The sequence below is a fragment of the Rhinolophus hipposideros genome (genome assembly GCF_964194185.1).
Source record: "Rhinolophus hipposideros genome assembly, chromosome: 10".
NCBI lineage: Eukaryota > Metazoa > Chordata > Mammalia > Chiroptera > Rhinolophidae > Rhinolophus > Rhinolophus hipposideros.
In genome coordinates, this window is record NC_138056.1 from 47,073,743 (window position 1) to 47,098,761 (window position 25,019).

Here is a 25,019-nt window from a genome sequence, read left to right on the forward strand (position 1 = left end):
AAAGAAAGAAATTCCACTCACTGGTATATACCCAAGAGAAATGAAAACACATGTAAGCACATGTACATGAAAAAGTTTATACACGAATGTTCACAGAAATATTATGCATAATAGCCAAAAGCAAAACAACCCAAATGTCCATCAACGGATAGATTAATGGAATGTGATTTATCCAAACAATGGAATATTACTTGGCAATAAAAAGGAACAATGTAGTCATAGATGCTACATTGACGAACCTTGAAAACGTGCTAAGTGACAGGACCCAGTCACAACAGACCACATGTTGTATGATTCCATTTATATGAAAAGTTCAGAATGAGCAAATCAATAGAAAGTAGATCATTGGGGTTGGCCAGTTGGCTCAGTTGGTTAGGGCGCAGTGCTCATAACACCAACGTTGCTGGTTCGATTTCCACATGGGCCACTGTGAGCTGCGCCCTCCACAACTAGACTGAGTCAACTGCTTGACTTGGAGCTGATGGGTCCTGGAAAAACACACTGTACCCCAATATTCCCAGTAAAAAAATTAATTTAAAAAATCCTTTAAAAAAATAGATCAGTGATTGCCTAGGGCTGGGCAAATAGAGGGAGAGGGAAAGGACGATGGCTAAGGGAAACAGGGTTTCTTTCTGTGGTAATGAAAATGTTGTAAAATTGATTGTGGTAATAGATTCACAACTCTGAATATACTAAAAGCCACTGAACTATACACTTTATATGAGTGAATTACATGGTATATGAATTATATCTTAATAAAGCTTTTAAAAATCTTTCTGTGCTACAGCATACATACATTTATACATGAAATATACAAATTTATATATCCAAAAGCAAAGGAGTAAGATTATGTACATATTAAATATGTATAAATACATATTAGTTATGTATTTAAAGACAGTTAAATATCTTCCTCCAGTACATCTGAGAGGTAGACTTCCACTTCTAGCCATGATGAAGTAACTCGTACCAGACTAGCCCTCCTTGAAGTAACATCTATAAAACTGGACAAAATATATAACTCTACTGTTTTTAGAGACAAAACAACTGGCAGCACAAGAGGTGTGAACCACATTGGCTCCAGCTCTCAACCCGGCACACCTTCCCACAGGGAAGTGAAGCCTAAGCCAAGCATGATGGTCTCAGTGAATTGAGACGCAGAGATCCGAGCTCTGGGCTACAGGAGTGGCTAGGATTGATAAGACAGGGTACTGGAAAGGAGGCAACAGTGCAGAAGGGGTGGCACCAGAAATCTACATGGGGGTTCCTTGAGCACCCCTGGCTGAGTACTAGGCGACACGTAAGCCAGGATGAGATGCTCTGAGGCCTAGCAGGGTCACTGCTGCAGGCCCGAGAGCTGAACAGATACCAGACGCTGCACACGGCTGCGAGACACTGGAATTCCAGTTCAGCCAGAGCCAAGATACTGCTGCACAGCCTGGTCACTCAGGCTTTCCACTGAAACCCTAAAATTCAACACTCTTTAAAGAAAGACAACACAATCGAGACTTCCTATAATGTCATCCACAATGTCCAAATAATAAGTTACTAGATATTCAAATAAGCAGGAACGTGTGACTCATAATCATTAAAGTGTTCAACAGAAGCAGGCCATGAGATGACTCCAAAGTTGGAAACAGCATGCAAGAGCTTTAGAGTAGCTATTATACACACGTTCTAGCACTCACAGGTACAAGATGAGAAATGCAAACTTCACTGGATGGGCTTAAAGGTAGACTGAGAACTACAGAACATAGGACCAATGAGCCAGGAAAAAGATCAGTACAAATTATCCAATCTGAAGAACACAAATTATTATCAAACAGTGTAACATAAGTGTAACTGGAGTCTGAAAAGGAAAGAAGAATGGAGCAGAAAAAAAAATATGTGAAGCAATAATGGCCCCAAAATCCTCAGGTCTGTTGAAAAACATCACCTGTGGATCCAACAAGTTCAGTGAGCTCCAAGCAAGATAATCACAAAGACACCACATCAGTTACCTCATTCAAGCTGCAGAAAACCAAAGATAAAGAGGGGAAAAGCTATGGGGAGGGGAGGAGGCACATTACATATTAGAGAACAAGTAAATAAATAATAGCTAAATTCCATCAGAAACAATGAAGGCCAGAAGATAATGGAGTGACCAAAATGTCAACCCAGAATTCTGTATCTAGCAAAAATGATATTCCAAAAATAAGGGTGAAATAAAGACACCTTCAGATAAGTGAAAGCTAAGAGAACTGTCACCAGCAGAACTGCACTAGAAACGATGAAGGAAGTTCTTCAGCCCAAAAGGAAATGATACCAGATGGAAACTCAAACCTATGTGTTAGTCTCAGGAAGGAAAGAAGAGAGCTAAAATTGGTAAATATAAAAGACTTTTTTCCTTCTCTTAATCTCTTCAAAAGATAACTGTGTTTAAACCACAACTAACATTGTATTATGAGGTTTATAAAGTATACAGCACAAAGTCTGGGCAGGAGTAATTGAACTGTTTTAAGTATCTTATGTAGAGTGGTATAATATTAACTCTAAGTATACAGTGATAAATTAAAGATGCATGGTGTAACACCTAGAACAACCACTTGAAAAAAGAAAAAGGTAGAGCTAAAAATGCAAGAGAAGAAAATAGAATACTAAAAATATTCAATTAGTTCAATATAGCTGGGAAAATTATTATATAAAATACCCTTTAGTAAAACAAACAAAATAGTTCCCATGGAAGCAAAATACATTTTACCACAAAACAATATTTTAAATGATGGCTCTGATGTAAAAAAGTTAGATAAAATAAAATGAGGCTGGACAGGAATCTAACCACCTTGTATGTGTGGGGATAAAACAATTCCACAACCGGGAAAGAAACATAGTAGCACACAGCCTATTTCCCCAACTCTAAACTACTATCAGTCATTTTATGAAGATAAGTTTATAAATCAAGTATTCGTAATATTTGTACATACTAGAAATAAACTGTAAAATCTATTAGTGATAAAAATAACTTCACTAAAAACTAATTAAAAGCCAAAATGACATTTTAGCGTTAACTAATATAAACTTTTACAATATGTTATGTTTAACATACAGGCAATAAAATGTTGCCAATACTGAGTCATTTTATTTTAGTTTTGAGAGTAGGGAATATTCACATAGTTCAAAAATTCAAAACATACCAAAAAAGGTATACAATAGAAAGTCTCTGCCTCTGGCCCCATTCTTTAGCCACCAATGGAGGAAAAATAAATACCACTAAAATATAATCAAGGGACATACACTCCCAATTGTTTCCTGTGGGACCACAGACATGGTAACACTTTTTATAACACCAGAAATAACATTTTCTTTTTGAATTGAAATTATTGCAAAGTTTGCAAAACAGAAAACATCTGGATGACAAGACACTCATACATGAATGCCAAAAAGGAGATCAAATGGAATGCTAAAATAAAGCCTGACCAAGGAATACTGCAAGGACACAATAGAATGAAATGAAAATATCAGCGAGGTTCTAAGTTAGTCCTGACCAGCACATGACAGGAAATCTGCAGCAATGGAACAAAGGAAGAGGGTTAGAAGTTTCTATGCTTACTTCCCAAATTAGTCACTGAAGAGCCAACAGGACAAACCAGACTTAAACTAACTCTTGCTTATGCAGCAGATCATTCCTGAAGGCTGACACCAACAAAACAGAACGACATCTGTGGGATTCAAATGAACATTCAAAGAATTTACAAAGAAAAACATCAATTTATCACCACAGGCCTCCTCAGGTAAAAGGTTTCATACGTTATACTTTCAAGACTGAATTGCCAATCCTCGATTATTAAAGGACAAATTATTCAGCGAGGAGTAATTCTAGCTCTTATTTTTCCTTCCTTGATTTCAGTTTAGCTACCGCACTACTTAATTAGTGCTTTCACCTGAGAAGTAAAAGGAGGTCAGCAAAAGTACAACTAACTGCCTGGACGGCCCTTAGAACCCCCTCTCTCCAAATTACCAGAAGATCAAAAGTGGCAAGGTATCTAACCACTCCTGTATTCCTAAAAGGAGAATCCTAAGAGGCCCCTGGGCCATTGGCCCTTTACCTACGGCAAATACAAAAACCTATTGTGTTTCCCTGAAAATAAGACCTAGCTGGACCATCAGCTCTAATGCGACTTTTGGAGCAAAAATTAATATAAGACCCATATTATATTATATTATATTATATTATACCCGGTATCATAGTAAAATAAGACCAGGTCTTACAGTAAAATAAGACTGGGTCTTATATTAATTTTGGCTCCAAAAGACGCATTAGAGCTGATGATCCGGGTCGGTCTTATTTGGGGGGAAACATGGTACTCCTGACCAAACCACTAAATTCAAAAGTAGTGAGTTTCTATACATTATTAAATCAAAATAATCCCATAGGTATTATAATCATTGCCATTTTAGAGATGAGAAACATGAGGCTCGGATAAGTTTGGGTGACTTATGGCCAAAGTCACACAGTTAATAAGAGACTAAGAACTAAAGAATTTGTACCCAGATTATACGTCTCTAAACTAGTGCTCGTTCCAGGGTATCACAGCTGCCCTACCACACAGATCACCTTCACCACCTCATACTTATGTACCTGGGTGTGGCTAAGAAGACCAAATCAAGGAATAGTGCACACAAAAATTCTTCAACACCACTATTCTTAACCCAAGTGGTGGGTAACTTTCTTTATTAGTCCTTTGATTAATTCCATCTGGCTCATGAAAGTATCCTCCGATCAAGTCTATACATCATAAAACAACTTCTGCAGTGGGCTGCAATGGCTATCCCGTTCAGAAACAAATCTTCAAATTTTAGGAGCAGATAAGGATCTATGAACAATGGTTTATGAGCTCATAAATCATGAAATAGCAATAAGAAGAGGTATTACTAAAACCCTGACTCAATTCAAGTAAGCAGTGGTCTATGACAAAAAGTTTTATGAAACAGACCATTTCAAACTACATTTCCTTCTCTGCCTAGTTTGTGTCTCTTATTCTTAGTTTCCTCCTCCCTAACTGACCATAATGGGGAAGTATATATTTAAAATTTTAATTCATTTAGTCAGTTGAAGTTCCTTGTTACCTTTTAATTTTAAAATCAGGTAATCTTTTTTTTCTCTCTCAAAGAAACATTAAGAATGGTCCTACTTGATCTTTCTCTTTATAGCCCTGTTTTTAAAAAATTCATCTCATGATTTACATAATTATTAAATTCTAATTTAATAATTAGAACTTAATAATTGAAAGAACACTGGATTGAGAAGCAATAATGATTGTTGAGTGAATGAAAAAAGACCTGATCGGCTACTTCTAGCATTTGTCATATCTAAAACAGCACTGATTGCAAGATACATTATTCACTATGAAAACATGCTACCAATTAAATTGATACAATGCCCTATCACAATTTTTATTTACACTTATTGAAAGAACTCTTTTAAACGTATTTAGTCAGATTTTTAGCATGTATTACTCTTGTACATAATTTTAAAAAGAAACAAAATAAATTGGTATATATTCATAAACTGGTCACATTCAGGGTTGAACTCTTCTGAATCAATTTTTGAATCACTCATTGACACCCATGTTTTTCTATACAATATTATATGCTGTGCCATCAAAAGCCCAGGTGATCCAAGGTTTATATTCCAACCATTTTCTCTGGGATTTTATTCCAAGCCCGCTGATAACCTATTCTGCAAGTTCTATGCATGAACAGATAATGACAACTGCTTCATGGACAAAGCAATTGTAAGATGTATCTAGATTTCAGAAGTGTAACAATGTGCTTCTCTTAGAATTAATGAAACACAGTAACTTCCTTTGTTACCTTGGATAAGACGATATCCTTCAATTCTACTAATAGTAGCTACCAATGCTGAATACCTACCATACTGGACATTTCACATTATCTCATTTAACTCTTACAGAAAAGCAAAAAGGTAGACATTAAACTTGTTTTGTATACATGAAATATTAGGCTCAGAGAACCTTAGTAACTTGTCCAAGATTACCCAGCTAGTAAATGGCAAAGCTGGGTTTCAATCTCTGGTCTACCTTCAAAGTCATTCTTCCCACCACCTAAGTTGTTTTCAAAATGTAGTGCACATAATAATCATCTTAGATGATTCTTCCACAGAGCAGGAAAAATACTGCAAATACTGCACATATTTGTAAATCATATATCTGATAAGATATAGGTATATCTTACAACTCAATAAGAAAAAGACAAACAACCCAATTAAAAAATGGGCAAAGGATTTGAATAGACATTTCTCCTAAGAAGACTGCCAGTGGGAATATAAAATGGTGTAGCTAGCCACTTTGGATAACAGTCCGAAAGTTCCTCAAAAAGTTAAACATAGAAGTCCCATAGGAACCAGCAATTCCACTGCTAGGTATATAGCCAAGATAAATGAAAACATAGGTCCACACAAAAATCTGTACATGAATGTTCAAAGGAGCATTATTAATAATAGCCAAACAGTCCATCAACTGATGAACGGATTAATAAAATGTGGCGTATCCATACAACAGAATATTATTTAGCAATAAGAAAGGAACTGAAGCACTGATGCTATTCACATGGATGAACCTTGAAAATATTATGCTAAAAGCCACTCATAAAAGACTACATATTGTATGATCCCATTTATATAGATTCCATTTCTAGAGAGAGAGAAAGTAATTGCTTAAGGCTGGAGAAGGTGATGGGAAGTGACAGCTAATAGGTACAGTTTCTTTTAGGCAGGACAAAAACATTCTAAAGTTAAAGTGTAGTGATGGTTGTACCACCCTATGAATATACTAAAAACTGTAAATGGCTTAATTGTATGATATGTGAATTATATCTCAATAAACCTGTTTTTTAAAAACCCTCTAGACCAGAATACCTCTGAGGCTCCTTCCTGGACATAAAAGTTTCAGAGCACCCATTTAGCTTTCAGAACCCAATCCCCAGTGACTCCCATGAACCCACAGTTTGCAGAAGGCATCATCTAGTACAATAATGCCTCACTTGAGGTCACTAGACCTCCAGGTATCTACAAAGGAAGGGCAGGTGCTTCTCGAACCAGTTTCAATTTTTCAGAACATCTGTGAGAAACCATACACTCAGCCTTCTCTGAGGTAAAGTTTTAGATATCTTTGCCTTTGGCTAGTTTCATGTTAGTAGTTTTAAAATACTGACACCACAGCTGACACCTCAAAGTATGAAAAGTAAAAAATAAGAAAACAAGTTATTAGTTAAAATGCACTTTAGGATTGGCAAAGTATTTCCAAAAATGGTAAGATCCATAATGAGTTCCTTGGTTAAAAGCTTGGGAAACAGAAATATAGGGGAATGTGCAGCAGTCTAGAAATTAGGAGAAATAGCTTAGGAACCTCCTCAGTATGATTCACTTCAGCTCACTGTGCCTCAGTTTCCATTTTCATCTATAAAAATCAACAAATGTGATAGTAGCCACTTGACCCTAAAATTCCATGATTTTTCCATATTATATATTATATAACGATGTCCTAAAAATGTGTGCTAAAAAGGTAGGTCTTTATATTGAGCCCTTGCCAAGAACTTTCTTTACTGACTCTACTTAGCACATTATACGAATAAACAACACTAAATACTTAACACTAATAATACATAGGCTGTAGTATTTAAAAATTTACTGATAAGTGGCCTTAAAAAGCAAAGAGCGAAAAAGTAATAATAAATTTAAAAGAAAGTAAAGTGTGCTTGTCTACTGCTGACAGCAAAAGTCAACAGGAAACACTTCAGTATAAAATCTCCCCAAAGTATGGAATGTCCCTGATTGACAACAAATGACTTATCTCTCCTTCCCATACTTTACTCAAAGCTCATCAGCTTCCATGTGCACCCCTGGAAGAAATGAACTGTAGAACGGGAAGAGAGCAAAGATATCATAATTGGTCTCCTCCCTCCAAAATTCCAGAAGATGAGTAGGGGGATAGGAGTGGGGAACTATCAGTAACCCCGCATAAAATTCTTCTATTTACATTTTAATGCACTATGGTCCTTTTATTTTTAACTTTTTTTTAAAGTCATAAAAACTTTTCTCCTACTAAGTTCTTTATATTAAGAACAAAAAGCTATTTGCACTTTTTTGAGTGAATTCATACTAACTCAAATTGAGTATAACATTGTTGGGGGGGCATCAGTGAGAAGGAGTGCTGTCTGTGGGGTTTTGGGGAAGAGCATGGTGGGAGCCTCAAAAAAAGGAAAAACAGGCAACATCTTTTACAACATAATACATATAAAAACCCAAGTTCAGAGATTTCTAATGAATTTTTAGAAAGTCATTCCACTTGCTAAAACAGACCAGAAAAGCCAGACCACCATCTTCCTCAAGCAACTGAAGTTATCATGAATACCAACTTCCAATTCATCATTATCGTTGAAAAAAAAAAAAATCAGAAACCTAAACTCATGTTTTAGGAGGTAATACAGTATTCTGCTCACAACTATATAGGACTGAAGGGATTCAGTCCACTAATTTAATACAAAAGAAGAACACACTGACTCCTTTAAAATAATAAAATATCCATTAATCCTGGGAGGACCAATAGTCTCTGTATTTACACATTATAAATACAGATACACTCTACATCAACTAACGTGGTACATTGTAACGTGTCCATGTGAATCAAAGTATAACACAAGGTCAACAGACACCACTATGGCCCCTACAAATGGAGCTTATAAAATATTTTACCTAAAAATAAGGTGCAGTTAAATATAACCAGTTACGTTTATTTAAAAATTCTGCCCGCCTAAATAAAGGGTATAAAGATAGAAAAACAAGTAAGAATTAGTCCAACTTCAGGAATTCAGATGAGGGGGGAAGCCGGAAGCACGTGGAAAATCAACATTCTTTGAGATCACAGAGAACAACAAATTTGCAAACTTAGTGGTAACCAGAATTTGCCAAGTGAGTAAGTGGAAGGAAGGGTATCAATAGGCACAGAGAACAGCACGAGAAAGGCATGAATGTAGAGAGCACAATTAGATAATCAGAAGTCCTAAGTGGCCAGGGCAGGGAGAATAAGGAAGAAGGATGCATGGGCATGAAATGGCACTAATAAAGCCAGGAAAGGACACTTGCAGCTGGGTCGCAGAGGGTCACGTATGCTATGACAAGGTGTTTGGTCTTTACCCAGAAGGCCACAAAGAACCTAATATGTGTGTGTGTGTGTGTGTGTGTGTGTGTGTGTGTGTGTATGTATATATACATATATGTGTGTATATGTACATATATCATATACATATACGTATATACATATATGTGTATATATACACATATATATACTATGTTTTTAAACATCTTTCTTTTTTTAAAACAAACGTTTTTCTTTTTTTTTAAGATTTTATTGGGGAAGGGGAACAGGACTTTATTGGGGAACAATGTGCACTTCCAGGACCACTCTCCAAAAAACATCCCCCCAATCTCAGCAGCGGAGGGCGCCGTCCAGCCCCAAGCTGTCGTCCCCTCAGTCCTAGCCACAGAGAGCACACTCAGCTCCAGGTCCAGCCGCCAATGCTAGCTGCAGGAGGCACAGCCCACCATCCCCTTGTGGTTGAGAGGACACACTCCAACCAACTGAGCCATCCGGGAGCTGAGCGGCAGCTCAGCTCAAGGTGCTGAGTTCAATCTTAATCGCAGGGGGCGGAGCCCACCTTCCCCTGCGGGACTCAGGAATGGAACTGCCAACCTTGCAGTTGAGAGCCCACTGGCCCATGCGAGAATCCAACCGGGAATCCAACCGGCAGCCCTCGGAGCCAGGAGCACGGAGCCCCAACCGCAGGAGCCACCAGGCCGGCCCCTAAACGTTTTTCTAATGCTAAGCAGTAACAATGTGAAAGACAGACTAAAGGAGGGATTGGGTGGGGATAGGGCGTAGAAAATATGAGAACACCACTACAATAATTAGGATATTACTGCAATAATACAAGTAAAATGTTATGGGGTCAGTTATAATACAAACAACTTAACAATAGCAGAGGAGCAACAACCTGCATCAACTTAACAGTGACTGTGTGTCAATATATTTGACCATAAGCTCCTGTACCAAGGTACAGGCAATAGGGGAAAGAGAAAAGAAGGTAAACCAGAAGTCTTTATAAGACATAATCAACAGGACTTAATAACCACTGATCACCCACATCCCACAGAGAGGCTCTTCACTTACATACTAGTTTGCCTTTCTAAACTGCTGCTGAAAATTTATTATCTTCATCTAGAGATTTCTACTAAAACACCTTTGTACACTTAATAGATGTTAAAAACTTTGAATTTTTAACCACATGAAGAGTTTCACGTATCTTGTACAGGGAATTATTTAAGTCTAAAAATTGCCCTATGGCCACAGAAAAACAAAAAGAAATACAGAATTAAAATAGAGTACTTTTCAGTCAAAAAAACAATGATCTTGGTATATCCAAGATTGGATGAGACTAAATTTATATGCCTTATTATAAACCCTGAATATATAGGTATACAGTAGAAATACTCATGAATAGTACCTAAATTAAGTATGAGGGAGGAAAAAGGAACTCTTCAAATTAAAATCTTTGAGCTACAAACAATTCAGCTATCCAAACACATATAATTTTATTATATTTTTCTTGAAACCAACATGAAGTTGTACACCACAGAAAAAACAGGCAACTGATGAGGTTTACGGACCCAATTCCAATTTGACAGATGTATTACTAAAGGGAAATAAGAACTGCAGCTACTGTTTCAAAATGCAAATCACTGTCCATCCTTTACCAAAATATGTTTGTTAAACTGTCGGGTTGTATTGTAGAATTGTTAAATAAAATGGTGGCATTTCTTTCAGTAAAATGAGTCATGCTTCCCTCTATAAAGAAAGATACCGATTTTCACAATTGGCATAATGTCTAAATTCAAAGTTTTCTTGATTACGAATACAGGTAATTTTAATGATAAAATTTGATAAACACATTTCCCACTAAATTTAATGTTCAAAGACAAAGTTATATCTGTCATGCGCCAACAAATAATGCTAGTATATAATCATCTTAGGTTGACTGGCTCACCCCTAGATGTTAACCATTAACCAGAGGTGTTAGTTTAAAAATCTGTGTGAAATCGTTAAGGTCAATAAATGTTATAATTCAGTAGAAAGATTATTTAAAGAGGAATTTCAACTTCAATGATTATAATTTGACAGATAAACTTTTAAGACCTTTGTTTTTTCATAACAGTATGTGTAAGTTATAGGTTCCCTCACTAAAGGAAAAAAAGTTTGTATTGTGTTAGTTCCAGTTATAATTTCTAGCTGAGTCAAAGCTCTAACAGCCTGAAAGCAGGAAATCCAAAAGGAAATTCCATCATCAATTCCTGGGGCTTGGTAACTCAAAGCTTCTTTGAAACAGAGATACAGAAGTTCTCAAACTATTTACTATAACCTTACCTCATATCTTCAAGCAAATCACATTCTGCTTGATGTTTGGCTTGAAGTTTTGTCATCTGCTCAACTTGAATGTTTTTCAGTTCTTGTGTAACTTTCACCTAAAATACACCATATATTTATGAAGGCCTTACTGCAACTTTAACAAAAAACAAACAAAAAAAAACTACTTAAGGAAAATACTTAATACTTGTCAGAATATACACCTCTTGCTCACCTCTCCCCTGGAAACTAGAAATCCATTATTAGCCACCTAATTTTGTTTACTGAAGATACTCAGTATGAAAAAAATTAGCCAAATAACCTGACACAGAGGCTAAATGTAAGTACACAAGTGTAAAAATTACAGGTTAGAGAGGTGCAAAATAAACTGCTAGTCATTCAATTTCATGCACAAGCTCAGTACATATCTAGGTCTTCCTAGAGTTTTAAGAGTCTTGTCTTCTGTTTCTTCCAAAAAGGACTCAAAGATATTAACCAGCAGAAGAACTGAGCAGAGTGTAGCCCGGAGAAAGGAGCATAAGAATGCCTAATATCTAATGACTGAAATTTACACAATCATGAAATTATATGCATGAACGGACTACATAAATTATTCCATAATGGCTGCAAGAAAGCACACTGTCTCGGGATGATGCCCTCCACTCGCTGACAGCGCATCAAATCACAATCTTTCTCACAAAGGAGAAAGCAAAAGTGACCTTCCAGCATATGCAGTGCTTGTAAGCCACCCCAGCAAGCCGGTCCCCGCGGCGGCTCCACTTTAAAGAGCCAGAACAGCAAATGCAAGCTGGCCAGTGCCTCGCCTCGCCTGCCAGGCCGGGACCCCAGGATTCCAGGTTACAGTGGGCCTGGAATCCCCACCCCGGAGTGAGGCTACCCGGAGGGGTCGGGGTACGTTTTTGAAAGAAAACAGACTCACTTAACTGAAGAAACCCGGATTAAGAAAGAAAGAGGAGGAAGCAGACACGAGTGAGTTAGATATTCAACAAACGTTTGCCCACGAGGGGAGGATAGAACAGCCTCCTCCACCCAGCGCCCAGAGTAGACACTCAGTAACTATCTGCAGGATTAAAAAGACAAGGACACAGCCTCAGCCCCTGGGAAACGTGGAGAAGAGGGCTGTGAAACAGTTCTCAGAGAGTGCAGCGGTAAAGCTGCTGACAAGCCCGGAGCACCCGTCACTCCCACCCCAAATCCAGATCGCGGTGCACCCGCCACGCACTGCCCGGTTTTCACTCTCCTGAGGACAGCACCACCGCCTCCTGGCCCCCTACCGGGAGGGACGGGGCAGGAATGGGGTGGGGGACAGAGAAAGGCAAGGACTGACTGGTCAATGCTTAATTTCTTGTTTTCCCCTGGGATGGGGGGGGGGGCGATGACTATTCCAACTTCTTTTCGGCCCGCCGCGTGGGAAAAGCAGGCCAAACCTTAAGGCTGGGCTGAAAACAAATTCCCTGCAAATTTGCAAAATGGGCGAGGGTGGCGACAGGCAGCTGGAGGGCTCAAACCCGGTGCAGACTAAACAATCACACAAGCACAAGGCTCTGCAAAGCTGCAGGGGCTCCCCCGCCTCCCCTTGGTGCAGCCCCGAGAATGCACTTTGCAGCGAGCAGCACTGCCATGCGCGCGCACACACACACATGCACACCCGAAACTCTTCTGAAATGTCGGGGGTCTCTCGCGGGCTGGAAGGGACGAACCTCAGTCGCCCCTCCGTCGGAAAGTCACCTCACACCCGTGATCCCCCCACCTAGAACCGGCGGAATCTCGGTGACAAGCCAGAGGCGACGACGGTCACGGCCGGTTGAGGAAAGGGGGAGGGGGCGCAGCGGTCGCCCCAGCCGCGTTCCTCGGACGCATCCTCCCCAAGCCCCGAAGCCCCCCGGCTGCACCCTCACCTTCCTCGGCGGCGGCTGCATGATGCTGAAGGGACATCAATCCTCCACCGACGGCGGCGTTAGCTAAGACGAGGAGAAGGAGGGCCGAGGGCAGGGGACGGCCCAGCCGGCGCGTGTGTGTGTGAAAGGAGAGCCTGAGAACGAGGACTAGCCCGGGAGGGAACAAGGCCGGCAGGCGGCAGGAGGACCCGGGTCGGAGGGCGAGTGCGAAGAGGAGGAGGAGGAGCGCCGGGAAAGCCTGGGGCTCCGGCGGCCTGGGGGGTGTGTGAGCGAAGGAGGCGGAGACCGCGAGGGGGCGGGGGCCGGGAGCTGGGGCTCCGTCTCCCAGCTCGCCGGTCGGCTCCCGAGGAGCAGCCGCGTCGTCCGGCTCCCGGCCAGCCGTCGGCTCCGGGGCTCCTCACAGACGCGGTCCCCCGCCCCCACTCAGGCAGCCCGGCCCTCGCTGGGCCTGACGCCCCCACCCAGCCCGGGGAGGTGAAGGCGGCGCCGCGCTCTCAGCTCCGGCTCCTCCACTCAGGCCGCGGGAATTTCCGGCCCCACCGCGAGGCGCAGCGCCCCGCTCCGGCGGCGGAGGGGACAGCTTAGGCCAGAGCAGGGTTCCAGGTCCGGTGGCCGCGGCGTGAGGCTCCCTATCGTGGCGGGGACGGGGGGAATTAACGGATCGGTCGGCGAATAGGAGGGGCAGGAACGTTAGCAGAGCACGAAAATCCCCCCGTCCTTCCCAAGAGTGGCACGTTCCAAACGCCTCCTGCCCTCCCTCCCCCACACTGGGAGCCCGCCGGGGGCTTCCCGCGCGCTTTCCCGCCAGCCTGCCGAGGCGCGCGCCTCCGGTCGGGGGCGCGCACGTGGGCGGGGAGGGCTCTGCGCCGACGCACGCGCACAAGCAGCCCCTACCTCCCGGTGGATGGCTCTTGCGGCTGCAGTGTTTGTGCGGGCGGGGGAGGGGTCGTGGACGATCAGAGTGAAGTTTTTGCAATGATAAGGGGTCAGTATGCCTGTGACAATAGGAGAGTTCCGGTTTTCGCTTCATCTCGGTCCTCCAACACCCCTCTCTCCCGACCAATGGGCCGGGCAGGTAGGCACCAAGGGAGCGAGCATTAACAAGTCTTATCACAGCAGACCACAGGTGCCTGACTGTTGTTGGGGAGCAGGGGGATGTCTAGTTCCCCTTTAAAGAAAAAGAACAGCTCTCTGCTACAGGGCATTCAAGTCAAAGAGTATGGACTCTGCTGGAAGGGAACAGTTAGGTCGTTAAAGGCAGGGCCCCCACTTCATGGATGGGGTGAATAGGGCCCATAGAGGACTGGAGACTTTCTGAAGGTCACACAGTAGGACTAGAATCTCTGGATCATGAAGGGTTCTTTGGGTTATAAAGAAACAGGTGCAGACGATCCATTAGGAAAAATAGAGGAGGCAGCAGGGGCAGAGGAAGCCCTTGTCTGGGAACCAGGAGCTCTGGATGCCGGTCCACTCTGCCTGCCTCTAGTTAGCTAAGTGAGCTTGGGCTGCCTCATCTGCCAATGAAGATGCTCCTCCAGGCAGCCCCCACACCCACCACTGCACGACCCCAGTACCTTCCTGCTCCGTCCAGACCCTCTGGCAATAGGGATATCTGCCTCCCTTGGAGTCCTTAGAAGAATAAAAATCCCTCTTCTGGAGCCACAGGGCTGTGTGGAGGGTGAACTAGATTGCCCTGTAGTTTTGTCAGAAGTTGGCATCTCAGACACCTGTTCTCAGAAGTGGAGTCAGGCAAAACAGGAAAGTGAGTGAGGCCTGGAGAGACCCAAGTAAATTGCTCAAGGCCACATGGCCAGAAGTTGGGAAGATGGAACTTGAACCCAGGTTGTTTACACTGAGTTAGCCTAGATTCTTGTACGTGAAGGTGATAGAATCAGAGCTATGCTTGAATCAGATTTAATCTAGAGCTATGGGTAAACTAGGAGACCAAGCTTGCTATTTCTGGTCTCCTTGAGGCCATTCAAAAGTCAGCCCTTCCGCAGGGTCCTCAGTTACTATCAGGGAAGGCCCGGGGCAAGAGAACAGGTGGATGGAGGCCCAGCTCCCTGAGAGTTGTGGGTCAATACCTAGAGTCTAGGCCAGAGGTAGCCAGGCTGGGCTCCAGTCTCAGCTCCACCACCAATTCATTGCGAGGCCTTGAGCGAGTCAGTCCAACTCTTTCAGCCTTTATCTCCTCACTTGTAAAATGGGGATATAATATCAGCCTTGCAGGCTTGTATTAAATAGATTTTCTCCTACCACAAGACCTGGTACATAGTGCTCAATAAATGCTCACTGATACATCATTCATTCAAAAATATTTGCTAAGGTCCTGCTTTGTGCCAAGTCTTTGTACCAAACACCAGGGATAGAGGGATGAGCAAAACAGTGTCAGCCTAGGCCTTCACCAAGGCTGAGTTCCAAACCAACCATTCCATAAATGACACTGGGCTAGTGGGGGAGGGGTAAGAGTGCTTGCCCAGACGTAGTGGCCCACACATAGGAGGTACTTAAGAAAGATTTGCTGAATCGTAGTCCTGCGTGTATCTAGTCTGGCCCAGAGACTATCTTCCCTTCATCCTCCTCTGGAGTGAGCACTGGGGCTATAAATGTGCTGGATGTTGGGCGACTTGGATCCAGCCTCTATCATTGATCTGCTGGGCTTTCTCTGGGCCTTGGTTCCAACTGCAGAATAAGGTAAGTGAATGGGCCTGGAACTTAGTAGACTCTTCGCAGATTAAGTCAAACCCTGGGGCTTCACTTTATGAATTTAAGAGGGCATCCCCCACCTTATTTGCCTTTTATTGTGAAACCAGGAATGGCATTGACTTTCTGGAATAATTTCCTTTGGAGGTTTTATAAAACTAAGGGGCAACACCAGATGGGCATGCCTACTAACTGCTTTTTCAAAAATGATTTTTAAAAGTACGCATTTAATATTTGCCACCCGAACTTCCAAACTCCAAACTTTCATGTTACTTTTCCAAGCTAATCTTCATTGTAATCCTATGAAATAGTATTTTCTTCATTTTACAAATGGGGAACTAGAGGCTCATTGAATATAAGCGACTTGCCCTGAAGTAATGGATTTGGGACCAGAACCCTGTTCTCCCATTTGCCTCTATGAGGAATGTTCAAAGGAATTAGGAGAGTTCACCCAAGAAAAAAGCAGACTCAGCAGGTTATAATCCACATGTTCCAAAGTCACAGGGAGGGGAAAAAGGTTTCTGTGATTTATGCAAGCCTGAATTAAAATACACACATACCCCTTTGAATCAGGCTGGAGACTTCCAGAGCCTTTCTCCTGCAAAGTGGGCAAGCACCATGTTACCAGTAAGATTTCTTAAGATTCTTTGGGGGAGATGCCACAGAGCTGTCCCATGGACACAGAGTAGCATGTACTGTGGCTCCAGAGACAGAACTGGGACAGGTCTCAGCTGCATCTAGGGAAGGAGGTTTTCTAGGCAGGGAAGGAATAACAGCTACCATTTATGTTGCCTTTTCCATGTTTCAGGCATTGAACAAGACATGTCATTTATATTGTTTCTAACCCTGACAACAACCCCTCATGATAAATATGACCCCATTTCACAGATTTCACAGCCTGAGGTTCAAAGGTGAAATGACCTGCCCAAGGTAACACAGCTAGGACAGGAGAGCCAGGCCTGGCCCCTGGCTCCCTCTAGCTCTGCAGCTGTGCTCTCCCTCTAGTGTGTGTGCTGCTGTGCAGTCTCCCAGAAGGAAAATAATTCTAAGCTTAAGAGCCAGGATGGAAAGCTGGCCTGGAGCAGGTATACGAATGGGCTTTGGAAGATGAGCTGTTCCAATATTCCACAGGGCTCTCAGGAAAATCCCCAGGGAGGCAATGGGTGCAGCAGCCCTTGAACATGGCTAGAACATGAAGGGCATCTCAGCCCAGTCAAGAGTGGGTACCCAGCACAGGTTGGCACTCCACCCAAGGCTCTCTCCTGAGAAGGTGGCCACCAACCCATCTGCCCATACTGCACCCCCCTTCCTTCAGCTGGGGTTCACAGACCCTCTACTTCCTTTCCTGCTCTGTCATTATCCCTCACTTACAGATGCCAGTTATTTCCTGCCTGCACCCTGCAGAGCCTAGCTGCAGGCAATGCAGTCTGTGGACCCCACTCCTATTCAGCTTCCTTCTACCCAAGACACCTTCCCCCTCCACCTCCATCCCACATGCACACACATAGGGGCCTTTGCTCCTGCCTGAGCTAATCCCCTTAACACAGCCAGCCTGGCATGGGGATATGTCTCCTCCACTCGTCTGCTCTTAAGACAAGAGAATCACAGCCCGCTGAAATGCGGCTTTGAGATCTGTGACCACCAGAAGAGGGCAGGGGCTCTCCCTAGGACACAGAATGAATTTGTGGCAGAACCAGACCTTGGATGCCATCCAGGATCACTCAACAATCCCCTTATTCTGGGCTCAGTCATAAGCAGGTCTCTGGGGTAAGCGCCAGGCCCTGCATGCACTCCAAGAGCTCCCAATCTCCACGCAGACGAAAGGTCACAGCAGTGAATCGAGGACATGCAGGGCCAGGAGAGTCATAGGACCCAGATTCTATCTGGTAGTAGCAGGGATCTAAGGCCAGAGGTTAGTTCTTGAGAGGCAGGCACTGGGGTAGGGAATTATCTGGTCAGCTGGTGCCCCTGCCAGGGAATATTACAACTTGGGGTGGGGATGAAGGGATAGCCAGTCCCAGGGCTCTAGTAGGAGCTGGCAGTCACATGGTTTTGAGATCAGGAGGTAGGAAACCAAGGTTCTAGTCCTATCTTTGCCAGGTACTTGCTGAGTGTGACTTTACATTACAAATTCTGTCCTGTCTTCCTTCTGGGGGGTGGTGCAGGTTAAATGAAATAATAAGTCCTTGATCAGTAAAGGGCCGAGGAGCTATGTGAGCAAGTAACTACCCACCCTTGGATATATCAGGGAAGGGGCTTCCCACTGGGAGCTGCACTGTGATTACAACTCTGTGAAACTAGGACTGATGGGTAAAACAGGTTAGGGTGGAGTGGTGATATCATGGGGATTTGGGGTCAGACGAACCTTAGTTAGTTGTCCAGTTTCTCCTCTACCTGGCTTTGGCTTCTTGACCGAGTCCTAAAACCTCTTTTCAACTGAGTTCCCTTGTCCAGAAAAGGTAACTAATGATTTTTTGCAGGGTTGTGGTGGGAATTAAATGGAAATGTTTATATAAAACGCCTGCAACCATGCTGGCCCACACATGGAAGTTTCCTTTGTACGTGCATGTGTTTTCCTTCAGTTTCCATTCATTTTGTTCTGGTTTTGTTTGTAAATTAAAAAATAAAACAAAAAAGAGGAATTCTCATGGGAGGAGGTTTAGCCCAACTGCAGTCCTGGGTTTTGCTCCTGACTCACCATGAAGCCCCAGGAAGTCCCTGCCCTCCCTCAGCCTTCATTTCCTCATCTGTAATACCAGCATGTTTCTCCAAAACCCAGCCTGAAAAGAGAAGGCTGCTACCCATCTGTGAGCCCTTCCATGGCAAGGACTCCCCAGGCTGAGCTGAGGGATGGGGTAAGGCAAGGACCAGGGGAGGGAGATGGAGTTGTGGGGGAGGGACCGCAAAAGGGGAAAGTGGCAGCTCTGTAACCACTGTGCTCCAGCCTATGAAGGACACAGATCCACTCAGCTGAGGAAACCTGCTGCCTACCTTCCCACAGCCTGCCCAGTTAATGCCAGAACAAAACACACTTTCCTGCTCCCTGTTGTGGGAGGATGGGGGGCTGGGAGGGGGCAAAAATGAGCATCGTGGAGGCCTGGCAGATGCCCTGACATCCTGCCTCTCCTTCCTGGGCACCCACCCTTCCCCTGGCTGTGGCACATCGACACACCCCTGTCCTGTGGCCTGGGCAAGCTGAGCACCACCCTCAGCCAAAACTGGCCCAGTGTGTGGAGCTCCCCCAGAACCTGCTCTCCCCTCTCATTTTCAGCCCTCCTAAAGGGACACGTCCAACAACTAAACCTCCTGTCTTCCCAGTCCAGCCTCTGAGATGTGATCTAATTCTCACCATGCAGAGAACATGGCATCAGAATGCTGGGAGCTGCTATCAGTCACCGTGGGAGGGAATTCCCTGGCTCTGGGGAAGCTCTTTCAGCAGAAGGGAGCAGGTGGTGAATCTCCTTGCAGAGACAGACTCCGCCAACGCTGTAGACAGAGCCAATCCTGGGGTAAAAAGCATCAAATTCACCACCCCCGCCTTCTCTCTGATGCTTGTCTACACTGGGCACGGTAATAATAATAGCTCGTATTTTATAATAGTTACTATGTGTCAGCACTTCACACAAATATTAATTCTCGCAACGACTTTGAAGTAGGTTCTGTTAGCCCCATTTTACCCTAGGGTCACACAGCCAATCAGTGGCAAACTGAGATTTGTACCGAATTAATCAGGCTCCAGGGTCTGTGCTGCCAAACTACTTTGCAAATCTGCCACCAGAAGATGGTATCCCCCATAGAACCCAGGTCCCCATTTGGCATATGGTAAGATGCTTGCCCTAGCATCCTAGAATACAAGCATTTTCCCAAAGTTGCCTGAGCTGAGAATCACCTAGGGGTTCTTGTTTAAAACACAGGGACCTCAACCCCTACCCTGAGGATTCAGTAAGTTTGGTACAGGAAGAGAGGAACTACCTGACACCTGGAAATTGCCCCCCAAAATATTTGTTGAGTGAATGAGTGCCCCTGCCTCTTCTGAGCCTGTCTCTACTCATCTCTAACATGGGGTTGCAGTTCTCCACCCTGCCCCATCTCCAAGTGTAGCTGTATGTTGAGCCAGTGTGCGTGTACCAGCTTTGCTTGGGTGTGGGGAGTTGTTTACCAGCTCACCTGGCTGGCTCCTAATAATAGCTATAATAATAATAGCTAACATTTATTGTATGCATGTGGAGTACTAGATACGGCTCCGAGGACTTTCATAACCTGTTGATTCCCACAATACCCAATTATCCTGACTTTAAGGATGTGGAAACTGAGGCTCAGGGAGGTTAAGTAACTTGCTTATGATCACATAGTTAATAAGAAGCAGAACTTGAACACAGATGGCCCTGCTTCAGTGTTCAGAGGTTAACCACTCTATCATAGTTTCTGGACTCACCAGCCCCTCCTCCTGGGAACTGGGCTGCAACAGTTTAATTGAGCAAATGGTTACTGCAGCAGTGGAAGCCGGCCTTTGTGTATGGGAGGAGGACAGTACCAGGAGACGAACAATAAAAGCAAAACCCCCAGACAGGACGGGTGTGAGCCATATTTGGGAACAATCCTGGGAAATGAGCCTACAAAGGTGGGCTGTACCTTGCATGTCCCACTTACATATTTGCTCTAAGATTTAAAAGCATTCTTCCTGTATGATGTTCGTCATGCTCTGTAATGGACATGTGTATTGCTAGTCTCACCCATCCAATCAGTGTCCCCATCCCCATAGGTCTCTGGGAGGAGATCTTATTTGTCATATAGTATCCCTAACACCTAGGATGAGGCACGCTGGATTTGAAAGCCTAAAGACCCAGAGGTTTACCAGCTGTGGAACATTAAGTGTGGGCAGCTAGGTCACGGAGTACATCACCCTAAGGGAGGGTGTGCCTGGCAGCCTGTCATCTGTTCATATTCAGCCTTCTGTCCTCACACCCTCTGCTGGGCCTGTGACCTCACTGCTGCTCCTCCCTGGGGGTGGTACTTGAGTGCGTGGACCATAAAGGAGAAGATGGACATTTCTAAAGGACAAGGCACCTTGAACAGGGTCACACTAACTCCAGTGCCTTTTCTCCCTGGACATTGGGAACTCAGCTTGGGAGCTGGGTTAAGAGCTTGGGTCAAATTCTAAGTCAGATGGACCAGTTTGAATTTTGAGTCTGCTGCTTGCTCATGATGTGGCCTTCACTGCATAATCTAGATATTGCCTGCCTCTCCTGTGTCATCTCACACTGGCTCTGTGGGCCTGGGCCCAGGTCTTGCTCTCTGGGCCTCAGTCACTGTGTATGGAGGGGTGGTTACCCTTGAAGCCCATGTGGCTCTGTCATTCTCTAGTTCTGGACTTATCAAGACTAGACAGTGCTTTCTAGATGGTAGCAAAGTGAATGTAAAGGTGAAGCTTGGTCTTTTCTCCCTGAGGCAGCCAGAAAAAGCTTTTCAACCTCAGCACTGATCACAGAGAGATGACTGGCACAAGGCCCTCGGCATCATCTAGGTACTCTACCTGCGTTACCATTTTTCAGGCATATCTGGAGATGCTTAGTCTCCGCTTGCAGCCCCACCGGGCCCTCGGTCCTGCACGGCGCCCCAGGAGGCTGGCCCCGGTGGACTGCATCACCAACGCCTCCTTACCAACCGGCTTCCACTTGGCTTTGGACAATGAGAAACAACCGGAGACTGGCGGCTGCGAGAAGAGGTTGGGCTATTTGTGCTTCTGCTCCCTCCCAGCTTTGGTGCCTTTCACACTGCCTCCTTGATCCCATTCCTGCCAGGCAGCCCTACCTCTCGCTGGGCTCCAGTAACATGATTCCTATCCCCTCCTTCAGCCATAGTCTCTGGGTGGGTACCGTGCCATCCTTTTGTTTGTGCCCTTAACCTACCCACACCTCGGTACAGCAGTCTTGCCAGTAAGTCTCTTCATTTGAACTGTTGGCGGCGAATTGCTTTCTTCAGGCCTCCTGCCTAATGTAAGAACCTCGACCTGGATTTTGCCTGTTCAGCTCAGTCAGGTCAAGACTTCCCCCAGAACAAAGAACCAAACAGCCTGGTAAGTGAACAGCCCTCCCGGGCAGGCATGCACAGTGTGGTTTCTTTGGGGGCCCCATAATCTGATACTGACCTATTGTCACTCCTAAAGAACCCTTGTGGACACAGTCAGATGAGAGAAGGGCACCTATAGCAAGGTAATAGTCACTAGTAAACCAAGACCACAGAACAAGACATGACTGAAGGAAGAGCATGGTCATGTCACAGGCAGGGTGCGTGGCGGAGCTACAGAAGGCCTGGTCACGAACCACGAGGTGCTGGATAGGCAGGGAGGACAAACTCATCTCAGGAACAACTGGAGCAAAGGCTTGGCACAAGGAAATGCGATCCTTGAGGTTAGGAGCCAGGGGCAGGGACATGGTGGGGCACACAGTGGGCTGCCACTTGGCCTCCTTAGGACATGGCCCTCCCCCTTCCCTAGCCTGGAACAGGGTTCCTGCCTGAGGACAGGCCTCCCACATTCCCTTAAGCCACCTAACCTCCCTCAAGGTTGTGCTGTCAGTTACCCCAACCCAAGCAGTTTCCTTGCTAACCGCAACTGCCCAGACCACAGCCATAGCAGGACCCACCTTTCAATTCTCATTTTCTTCACACCTCTGTAGGCTCCTCAAAAGTTTCAATTTCCTTTTTTTTCTTTAGAAAAGTTTCCATTTCTTGACAGGGGTTGGGCCTGACACTGATCTAGGTAACGTCAAGCCTCTGTCGCTGCCTGCTTGCCTTCATTCCCGCCTCTTCCCCCAGCCCGGCTCTCTCCTAGCCTCTGCCCTCCTGGCAGCTAGAGCAAGCCCTTCACAATGCTGTTTGGACCGTGCACTCCTCTGCTCTAGACCCTTCTGTAGGTCTCCCTGTCCTACAAATGAAGTCTAAGCTTCTGAAAGTGACATCCTAGGCCCTTCGCCGTATGATTCCTGCTGGTCTACGCGTCTCATCTCTCAGTTCACCGTGTTAGGGGCCCTTTGTGCCAAACACAACATACTTATATGCACTTCTCAAGGACTCATCGGGCTCTCTTAGCAACTTCACACTTCTGAATAGTCTTTTTCCTCTGCCTTCAGCCTTTTCTCCTATTCTCTGCCTTTCTCATATTCACCCTTCAAATCCCAGCTTAGAACCCCTGCTTCTACAAAGCCTTTCTCCTTCCCCAGGTCATAATTAACGCTTCTGCCTCTGGGTCTCCACAGCTTTATTCAGATCTTGCTGACAGCACTCGGCACAAATTATTTAGTTATGTCTTGTTCTGAACTCCCTTTCCTTTCCCAGCTGGACTGCTTTTTAGCAATGCAACCTTGGGCAAGCCACTTAACTTTTTCAGGTGCTCTCCTTGAGCCCCCAGACTGGCCTAGGTGCTCTCTGTGAAGAGTTTTCAGCACCTATACATGCATTGATAATCATGATTATCCCATGATTCTGTGTCTCCCACCAGGCTGTGAATCCCTTACAAGCAAGATAACAGGTCAGGTTTCTTGTAACCAAATTGTCTCTATATCCCCAGGGCCCACCATTCCAGAAATCCTTATGACACAGGCAAATTTAACCCAAACTCCATTTTTGCAAATGGGGAAACTGGGCCCAAAGAGGCACAGAGATTTGCAAGGTCATGAACCAGCTTCAAGGCTTTTTCCTCTGCCCTCCTCAGGTCCTTGTGCCAGCCTACTCTCCAGCGACCTCCCCCAACCTGGGCTAAGGCTCTGGAACAGAGAGCAGACCTGTACCAGACCTCACCTGTTGCTGTCCCATGGGCTTTCAGGGTGGAAGCTGCCAGATGTCTAGACAGTTTTACTTCCCTCTTGGCTGCACAGCACTGAGAACAACTGTCAGATCTCAGGCACTTCCGTTTCACTCAGAACCAGGCTTCCTTTTCACCCCCTCCATAGGCAGCAAGCAGACCAAGGGCCATAGTTTCTGTGCCAGCTCCTGGGGAATTTTGTTTCTTCTAGGGGGCCCAGCCCAGACTGCTTGGGTAGTGAACTGCCCCTAATGACAGTCTCCGCCCTGGGGTGTTTGTGACAGAAAAGCCTGATTAACCAAAACCCCAGGAGGAAGAAGTCTTGACCTTGACGAAACCTCATTTAACCTGTAGAGTTGGGGAGTGAAAGGCCTCACATGAAGAAACTCCTGCAGAATCATAAACCCTCAGAGCCCTTGATGGAACCTGTTCATTTTACAGATGAGGAGACTGAGGCCAAAAAGGGAATTTCCCAGAGCAGAAATGCAGTGATGTACCCAGGGGCATTTATTTGTAAGGAGGCCTGACCCTGAACTAAATGGTCCCAATTTGTGTTGCTCTGAAGTGCTTTTTCCTGTGTGATATTGTTTTGTTTTTGTATCTCCCTTCTACCAGCCCATCAGGTGCGTCTCCTCTCTGCTGCCTCCTGAATGCCTGCCTGCAACAGCAACTCTTACCCCCAGCCTGGCTGCCAATTAGCCTTTAAACTGTTTACAACTAGATCACCAAGGGTGTAAAACTAACCTGTAAAATACGAGTAAATCGGCTCAGACCAAGGGCTTAAGGAATATCTTTGGGATATCCAGGGACCTTTTACGCCTAAAGTCTGGTTTCTGTGGCCCTTTCTCAGCAGAAAGAAAAGTCCAGGCGCTCTTATCAGTTCTTTTCACCAACTCACACTTAACCCACATGGGCTTGGAGTGTCCTCTGGAAGGAAGGCAACAGCTTGCTGCTCTGCTTCTTTCACTTTAGTAAATTAATATTCCCAAGGCTGGAAGGGACATTAAAGATCAGGCAGTTTAACCCCAAGACGGATTCAGAAAGCATTTCCCCCATAACTCTTATTGGACTCATGCGAGATCCAGAGCTCAGTGTATAAGATCCACGAGTGTTCTTGTCTTCAGGAAGCTCACCTCTGGA

General features: G+C 44.7%; 1 protein-coding gene across 3 annotated transcripts in view; it reads right to left on the reverse strand.

Annotated features, from left to right (window-relative positions):
• FCHSD2 (FCH and double SH3 domains 2) overlaps positions 1–14,011 on the reverse strand; it is a 218,251-nt gene extending 204,240 nt beyond the window's left edge. For 2 of the 3 annotated variants that reach the window (XM_081065005.1, XM_081065004.1), the window contains exons 1-2: positions 13,376–14,011; positions 11,478–11,575 (exon numbers count right to left, since the gene is read on the reverse strand). In XM_081065005.1, coding sequence (XP_080921131.1) covers positions 11,478–11,575; positions 13,376–13,396 — 119 coding nt within the window. In that variant the 5' untranslated portion in view covers positions 13,397–14,011. Of the gene's footprint in view, positions 1–11,477; positions 11,576–13,375 lie in introns of those variants that run through there. The other variant, XM_081065006.1, reaches the window with a different exon arrangement.
• Between the last annotated feature and the right edge of the window lie 11,008 nt (positions 14,012–25,019).